At 46.0% G+C, this 8848-nt stretch overlaps 1 protein-coding gene and 1 long non-coding RNA gene across 2 annotated transcripts; both read left to right on the top strand.

Annotated features, from left to right (window-relative positions):
- The first annotated feature begins 633 nt into the window (after nt 1-633).
- LOC109420609 (endocuticle structural glycoprotein SgAbd-2) lies at nt 634-1942 on the top strand. Its single transcript, XM_019694971.3, has 3 exons — nt 634-1325; nt 1396-1584; nt 1649-1942. Exons 1-3 carry the CDS (start codon nt 1317-1319, stop codon nt 1823-1825), a joined length of 375 nt encoding a protein of 124 aa, XP_019550516.3. The 5' UTR covers nt 634-1316; the 3' UTR covers nt 1826-1942.
- Nucleotides 1943-8001: 6059 nt separating this feature from the next.
- On the top strand, nt 8002-8369 carry LOC134287706 (uncharacterized). The gene is made up of 2 exons (XR_009997467.1): nt 8002-8060; nt 8119-8369. It is a non-coding gene; the product is annotated as an uncharacterized LOC134287706 (long non-coding RNA).
- The last annotated feature ends 479 nt before the right edge of the window (nt 8370-8848 follow it).

The following is an 8848-nucleotide window of genomic DNA, read 5'->3' as shown; positions in this document are numbered from 1 at the left end:
AAAACCTTGTGAAGATATTTCTGGAGGAAATTTTAGCGAAATTCAGAGATAGGAACACTTAGAGTAAATGCACATACTTTAAAGAATTTGCACAAACAATCGTATATTTATCGTGAAAACTGATACAATGACAAAAGTAGTGTAAACTCTATGTTTCCAACATATTGTTTACAAATCAATTGTATCATAAATATGGTTAGGCAAGTGAAACTGAGAGTGTAACTATAGAATGTGGTCGCAGTGCACGCTAGGTGGATTGATGATGATGATGATTGTGTACCCACCATTAGCGCAAGGATTACCTATGGCTGCAGAGTCATACCGGAAGGGAATGATCTACCTGATGGTTTGTTGTAGCAGGGTAAGCTAAATTCACTGGAAACCTTCGGAAGACAACACGATGGTTGTTATCTCGTGACAAAGTCTGGCCACCCCACAAACATTTGCCTAGAAATCAGTTCATTTAGCTTCCTTAGGCTACCCCTCCCAAAACCCCAAGTATCATGTAATTTAAATATAATTAATTATATAGTTGATCAATTACCTGATTTTACCTGAAATGTTATTGTTATGATACATTATGATACATAGAATTTTAATTGACCTACATAACAATTACAACTTTATTTACCTGAACAGCGCTGAAACAAATAGTTATTATAGCTATTAGTTATAGTTAAAATCAAGCAAATAACACTGCAACAAATGGACTATTAGTAGTGAAAAACAAAATACAAAAATAAAACAAAACACAAAAAGTAAACCAAAATTTGATCTAATAATTTTTCTGCTTTTAAATTAACCAAGCTGGAGAATTACAAAATCAAAATTTGTAATGGTAGATCTTACCCCGTAACGCACCATTATGAGGTGATCGACACACGTTACGGGTTCAGTGCACGCTAGGTGGATTGATCTCCACAAACATCAGAGTACACACCTTAAAATAATAAAGCAACAGAAGTTCTTCGGCAAAGCTGTCTTCTAATTTGTTAATTTTTTATTTCTAATACAGTCTCGCGTCCGGTTTTGCCGCCAAAACAAAGCTGTTTTATCATCTCCACGCTCGCGCTAGTGTCAAGCGGGTGGTTCTTCTACCTACCTACCTACCTGTATCTCTTGCTAGAAGATGACATTGTTGTGGTTTCAAGTTCGTCTAGGTATCCGGTTTACCGCGTGAACCCATCCTAGGAAAAACTTAAGAGTTCAATATAAATAGTGTGTTCTTGGGAAATTATCGGTTAGATAGGCTAGAATCAACGACCCGAAAAGTTCACCCTTGTGCGCATATCCGCTGGAAAGTGTTGGAAACGAAGATGAAACTAGTGCGTGGTGGCAGAGAATTGGAAAGTGATGGATGAAATTTACCAAATTGGGTTATTTTTATCATTGTAGATTGTTTGTGTGTTGGCCGTGAGTTTGGTCTGTGCTGTGTGGGCTGACTCGGACCAGGAAGCTACGGTATTGAGACATGATGCCGAAGTGAACGTTGATGGATCCTATCAGTTTGCGTACGAGACTTCAAACGGAATCCTGCACGAAGAACAGGGTCAACTGAAGACCGTTGGAGAAGATCAGGCTGTGGTAGTGCTCCCGTGAAAGTAGTTGTTAAAGGTTGCATATTTTGAAATTGTTCTAATGCTTGCAGGTTGCCGAAGGTCGATTCGCGTACACGGACGCAGAGGGCAATAAGTTTTCCGTACAGTACGTAGCCGATGAAAACGGATTCCAACCGCAGGGTGACCATCTGCCTACGCCACCTCCAATTCCGGAGCTGATTGAGAGGGCACTTCGGGTGCTGGCCGCCAAATCTCAAAAGAAGTAAACTGTGCATCAAGTAGCATTTCAACTAGTCTAGCCAAATGTGTGTTCAGAACACCTAGTCTATAGTAACGAGTATTCTGTAATCAGAAATGTAAACATAAATAGATCATGTAATCAACGCCGAGTTTTTGATTTTATCAAGCTTTTTAAATAGTTTCGAAATCTTACCTTGTCCGTTACACCTTTTTGCATCTCTTTTATTTTCTTCTCAACTAAACCAATCGAGAGTGAAAGCTTCTCTGAAGCGCCAAAGTGGGTCGCCTTCCGGTAGCATGTGCCAGTTTCCGGCTCAGTCGTGAGCTTTCGCTTTCATTTGCCCATCATTATTATCGAATCACGCGTGCAGCTTCAACTCTTTCGTTGGCTGAGGCTGTGAACTTGACTTTGAACCAGACGCAAGCTGGACCGGTTTTCTTTAGACTTGGTGGGCTGCCAGCCGAGCTTTGCATCATTTTGCTTTGTAGGAATCTTCTCCTATGACGACGATGCTGCTCGCAGACGATGTTGGATGGCAGAGATTGCGTAACTGTATTTACGGTGAACCGTGGTAGGTTTTCGTGTCGGGCCCAAGCGTTCAAGGGTTAACGGTTGTAATGTCGTAGGGGTATTGGAAGAGCTCTGCCCATTTATGGTGCAAAATGTGAAGGCGCGTGAACCATGCTACTAAGTGCTTAACCCAGTGCGGGTTAGGTCAGTTTTCTCATAGCAGTATCTTCTGCCAGGCTAATATACTTTGTAGCTCGGGTGAACTCAAGGAAGGTGAAAAAAAAATAAATTATGCTGTGGGACCCATAATGCTCAACCGGTATACGTACAAATATTAGGTAAAAATGATCTGGCGGTTGGGCCCGTCTAGCCGATGCGGTAAGCGCACGGGTATTCAGCACGACCATTCAGAGGGTGTCGGGATCGGTTCCCGGTTGTTTCGGGAACTATTTGCAAAGGAAATTTCCTTTAATAGCGTATCTTCGTAACCGCCACAAGTTATTCCACCGTTCAACACTAAATTTTGTTATGGGGTGAAAAAAAAAAATAACAGGGGTTAGGGACCCTAGAAATGTCATAGTGAAAGAATTTTTGAAAAATATTGTACCGGGCCTTCACAGTTCAAAACCGAAGTTTGTATGGAGAACTTGGGGTGTTCAATTGATATGTGTATTAGAACGCACTGTGCATATATTCAGGCGTTAGACAATACCGAAACTAGCCCAAATACCGAAAACGCCTAAAAATATGAACGGCACGTTCCAATGCACATATCAATTGAACACCTCAAGTTATCCATACAAACTTTAAACTGTGAAGGCCCGGTACAATATTTTTTTACAATTCTTTTACTATAACACTTTCAGGGTCCCAAACCCCTGTTATTTTTTTCTCATCCCATAACAACAAATTTTGTAAAATTTTGTCGAGCAGTGTTCATAATTTGAATGCGTAATGTAGAATTAGCGATTGATAAAATTTTGTAAAAAACATAACTTGGAAATGTACTTTATTTTTTATGATCGTGTTGAGTTACATATTTTGATGCAAGTGCAAGTGAAAAGCATGCCCGAAAATTAATAAAAAACGCATGAAACGCTAAAATGCAAAATCTGCACCAGATGTAACAGCTTTAAAACGCATTTATTTATCCATATTTTTCACACTGGGCTCGAGTCGAGTCAAGTACAAGACACTGAAGACGATCTTACAGTTGAAGTCGAAATACATATCTGTAAAAGTATGCAAATTCTTAGTGGAATTAAAAGGAACAGTACCTACTTAACACGATTTTCTTTTTATTTACAGATATTCCACTAACAAGCCCAGGTTCATCATCATTAATTTTTAATCTTGTGTAAAAATTTTCTTCCAAATTGAATTTATGACAGACTAGCTGTCCCGGCAAACGTCGTCCTGCCTGCCTACTGTGTTTTTTGACAGAACAGTGAGTAGAAAAATGCCCCGAAAAATGAAGTTTCAATTTTTCCCGTTTTCATTGCTTTCCCGGTCGTTTTTCATTATTATTTTTTCGCACGAACACGTCGGAGCCCTGCACGAATGCAACAGTGAAAGAATGAAGTATATCCGTTGACCCGTTTCCGAGCCTATTCGTGACATACAAACACCATTCCATTTTTATTTATATAGATTTATGAATTACTAGCTGACCCGGCAAACTTTGTCTTGCCCTGTCTTGCCAAGCTGTGATACTAAAGATGCAGTGAGAATGTGCTAATATTCACTTCGAAGCGCATTAATTTTATGTTTCTGCAACCCCAATATTCACGGTAAAATTGAATGCGTACCAACACAATAACTACTAAAATATTACTTTTTAATGATCACTTCCTACTTACGAATAATGTATCCTCCTGAACGTGCCATCGAAGGAGCTTCTCTGCATCAACCGACGACCAAACCATCATGGACCTGACGGCGACTCCGTGCGCCATCTGTGGCCCGTCTACGCGCGACGAAGTGATGGTCGGCTGTGACGGATGCGCGGAATGGTTCCACATCCGTTGCGTGGGCATCGAGGAGGGCAAACTGCCGAAGAAGTGGTACTGCCAAAGCAAGGCCTGTCAGGAGAAGGCCCAGGAGTACCAGCAGAAGCAGAAGGACGCCAAGAAGCAGGCTCGCACCCGGAAAAACGGCAACGAGTCTGACAAATCCAGCGTCAGCTCTCGCCTAGCTTCGTCTAGCGTGGATGCGAAGGTGCAAGCGCTAGAGGAGAAACAGAAGCGACAGTACGCGGAGATGGAGGCGGAGCGGCTGCTGCAGAAAAAGGAAAGGGAGATGCAGCGTGCGTTCGAGCAGCGAAAGATGGAGTTGGAGCTGCAGATGCGCGCTGAGGAACAAGAAGAACAAAGGGCATGGCAAGCGGAGATGCTCCAAAAGAAGAAGGAGCAGATTCAGCGGCTGAAGGCGAACCGAGAGTCGTCGTTCGAGATGCAAATGGCGGCGATGGATGAGGAGTTAGCGGAACTTTCGGGTCAAAAGTCGAAGCCGGCGCCGAAAGTAGTCAAGGACGTTTCGCGAGCGGGTCCTTCCGGCAAAATCAACAAAAACGTGTTGAAGCTGAGAAAGGCGAACGTGAAGAAGCTAACGCGAGACTACGAGAGCACCGACGGAGGAGACGAGGACGACGAAAACTCCGACGATTCCGATCTGTCAACCCAGAGTTCGGATTCTTCCATGGAAGCCAGGGCGAGAAAAAGCGTTCCAAGGAAGACGTGCAAGAAAGTGGGAAGTGTCAGCCAAAACGGGCTGGGGAAGCAGCAGACCGGACCGACGAAGGCCCAGCTGGCCGCGAGAATGGGGTTAACTTACAAACTCCCAAAATTCTCCGGCAAACCAGCGCTATGGCCATTGTTCTATGCGGCCTACAAAGTGTCCAACGATGTCTGCGGCTACATGAACCACGAGTACTTGATGCGACTACAGGAAGCCCTGGAAGGCGACGCTCTCGAGCTAGTGTCCGGGCAGTTGCTACTTCCCGAAACCATTCCGCAGGTCATCGAGAAGCTGCGCCGGCACTTCGGCCGCCCGGAACAACTGCTTCAATGCCTGCTGGACAAGGTGAACCGGCTGGAACCCCCGAGGCCGGACAATCTGAAGAGTTTTGTTCCATTCGGAAACACAGTGGAGCAACTCTGCGGCCATCTGGAGGCAGCGGATCTACGGCAACACCTCGTCAACCCGCTGCTGATAAAGTCGTTGGTTGCCAAGCTGCCGGATCGGGAAAAGCGTGAGTGGGTCCACTACCGGCGAGGTCGAGGGGAAACAACGTTGCGAACGCTGACGGATTTCCTGATGGACATCTTGGCAGACGCCTGCGATGCTAACGTTGACGTGGAGTTCAATCCAACGCCGTCGCCCGAATCAGATTCCCAATCCGAAGAGGAGAGTTCGAACGAGGCTGGACTATACTGTCACTGCGGAGCCAGCAGTTCGACCAACAATTCAAGTGAAGAGAGTAAGCTGAAACCGTGTAAGATGTGCCTATCCAAAGATCATCGTCTGCAGCACTGCGCGGATTTCAATAAGTTGCGGTACGATGAGCGTTTGAAGCTGGTGACGCACGAGAAGTTGTGCCATGTCTGCCTCAACGAGCATGGCGGGCAGTGCAAATTCGGAATCCGTTGCAACATCAGCGATTGCAGAGAGTCCCATCACCCGCTCATGCATCCGGTCGGAAACACGGTCGGGCTGAGTGCACAAATCCGGGCAAACTGCACGGTCTTGTTTCGGATCGTTCCGGTACAGCTTCACTGCGGAGATAAAACAGTTTCGGTGTTGGCATTCATGGACGAAGGAGCTTCCGTCACGCTGGTGGAGAAAAAGCTCGCCGACCGTCTGGGCGCGGTCGGAGTACAAGAGCGATTGACCATCCAGTGGACGGGAAACATGTCGAGAGTGGAGGATTCCCGAAGAATAAGCCTTTGGGCGTCGGGAACAGAAGCTGCAGCCGGCGGCAAGATGCTGTTGCACACTGTGCACACGGTGAATAACTTGATGCTGCCGCATCAAAAGCTGGATTCGAAGGAGCTTGCAGCACAGTACAATTATATGCGAGGGCTGCCCATCGAGTCGTACGATGGACAGCCGCAGTTGCTGATTGGGGCGAACAATATCCACGCGTTTGCGCCGATAGAGGCAAAGGTGGGTACGCCCAGGGAACCGATTGCAGTGCGTACCAAACTGGGATGGACTGTGTATGGGCCGCGGCAGACAACCTCGGCGGCGGCCGGTAACTATTTCGGCTACCATCGACAGATAACAAACGACGATCTGCCGCCCGAGCTATTCAAGAGCCAATTTTCTTTGGAAGAATCGCGGGTGGCAATTCCACGGGGAAAGAAGAAATGTGTCCTAAAAATACGAGAGCGAACTACCCCACTTGCCGGCGATCGCTGTGATACCGAATTGCTGTCGAAAGCCCGCCCAGCACCGAGGATGTTAGGCGTTCGACACTGCAGACCTGGAAGAACCACAACGAACATAGCGATTCTCGTTCCGAACGCAAGAAGACAGATTGAACAACACAATAGGCGGGATCGAAATCCGAAATCCGATGGAAGCTCTACGGGGCCTACAAGAGGCGAAGCCAGCGACACCGGCGCATTTGAAACGTGGCATCCTGCAGATGGTGAAGGAAAGATTCCTGGGAGCGATCTGAGAACCAAGTGGGGACCAGCGTTCTCGACGAGGCACCGCGGCGAGTTCTTGCCGTATCTGTACAAGGGAAAGCGGTCGACGAGAAGGCTCGTGGGAAGTGGCGCAAAACCGGAGGAAGTCAAAATCGATCAGCGTAAAAAGTGTGGGGTGATGCGCGCGCTCGATGAGGGGCGCAAGTTGCCGAGTGGAATCCTGCCAACGACACTACCGGAGGCGGCTGGCAATGGTTCGACGAACAGCAGCAGATCGAAGAGTGTGATTATTCGTGGTCGACGGGAAATCCCGGATTTCTTGGAGATAGAGCTTTATCGTTGCGGTCATCAAGGTCTCAGACGGACGAGCTCGATAGACCAACGGGAGGACGTAGATGGTAAGGTGCAGAGACCGAGACGTAGTAAAGTTTGCGGCGTTAGAAAGTAAGGTAAATCCGGAAATGCTGGATGTTACGGGCTGGGGTGTTGCGACGCCGCTACTAAATAAGATTTTTTGAACCGGCCTAATAATGGATCAGTCTAGCCGTAGCATAACTGCAGCATGACAGTTCGCATGCGTGATAGTAGTGGTAGGTGGAATGAGAAATACGTAGATGAGATGTGTGATGCAGTAGAAGGCAAAAGAACCAAAACAGTTTCGCCATCGTAAAAACACCCAAGTTGATGCAGTTTGAATTTATTTGGAATTAAATTACATTGAAGTGCGTTTAATTTAGTTAAAACATAGGAGTGCGGTGAAATGCAATATCGGGAAATTATCCGTACCTCGATCACAACCTGCATACCGATAAGTATAGAATCCTGAAACAAGGAAAAGTAGCCCAAAAAGCTACCGCGCGACTAAATCACATTCATCCGTGCGACGAACACCGATTAGGGTAACGGTCCCAATTATCATCCAACGCGGTCGAATCATTCGGACAAAAAATCGTAGTAGAGGAAACCACTTAATTTTTAAGAATGTTCCCGAGAGGGAAACCGGTTTTTAAAGCAGCCGTTTTATTTACAGCGATGGGTGGAACAAGTACAAATTGTGCGCTGTTGTTGGGTGACTTGTCCGTGAGCTGATACTACAATGTATTAGTGTTTATACTGTAATTATATAGAAATTAATTATTCTTTAATAAATTTGCAGTTATTGAAGCTGCTTGAAATATAAGCTGCTCTCAATATGGTATCTTAGTTCCGAACGCATCACACGCCCCAACAAACTTCAATAAATTGTAATTCCACAAAAAGCACTCCGCCATGGAAAGTGTAGAAGAAGAGCTTTCCCTTCTAGAAAAGAAGAATGAGTTGTGGCGGAAGCAATACGATAAAAGGGTGAAAATTATGGAGCTTCGCTACGAGCAAGATCTAGCAAAAATCGACGAGGAGTTCAGGAAAGCTGTACGAAAAATGGAATCGGATTTCAGCGCTAGAAAAGAAGCAGTGATACGGCAATATAGTGGGAAGTCGGTCCGCAAAGTAAAGGTGATAAAACCAAATCCGCCATGCGACGACACCCAGCCGCAAAAAGACTGCACTAGAGTATCGAATCCAGAAACAGCACAGTCTCCCGAACAATACTCGCAATCAATGCTCTTGATGAAGATATCTGCTGTTTCACAAAACATCGGTATCGGTAATCGGTCTCCCCAAAAGAGAGGAGCAAACACCAAAACAATACCAGCTGATTCGTCATCAGCACACAAGCAGGGGAAACAAAACGCAATGCCCATTGCAGCACGAAAGATACGGGTAGCCTGTCGAAAGCCACAACCAACGATGAAAGAGCAACACCGCCACCGCCGCCGCCGTCGTCGTCGTCGTCACGGCAGCAAGCAATGCAATCGTCATCTGTTGAAAATGCTGCTATTCGATCC

The sequence above is a fragment of the Aedes albopictus genome, chromosome 2 (genome assembly GCF_035046485.1).
Source record: "Aedes albopictus strain Foshan chromosome 2, AalbF5, whole genome shotgun sequence".
Taxonomy (NCBI): Eukaryota; Metazoa; Arthropoda; class Insecta; order Diptera; family Culicidae; genus Aedes; species Aedes albopictus.
This window is presented reverse-complemented; position numbering and strand designations above follow the sequence as displayed.

Bases quoted from the DNA above. Each gene is read 5' to 3' on its own strand.
- LOC109420609 (XM_019694971.3), top strand. The intron at 1,585-1,648 runs GTAGTGCTCCCG...TAATGCTTGCAG, and splicing joins TTGGAGAAGATCAGGCTGTG to GTTGCCGAAGGTCGATTCGC.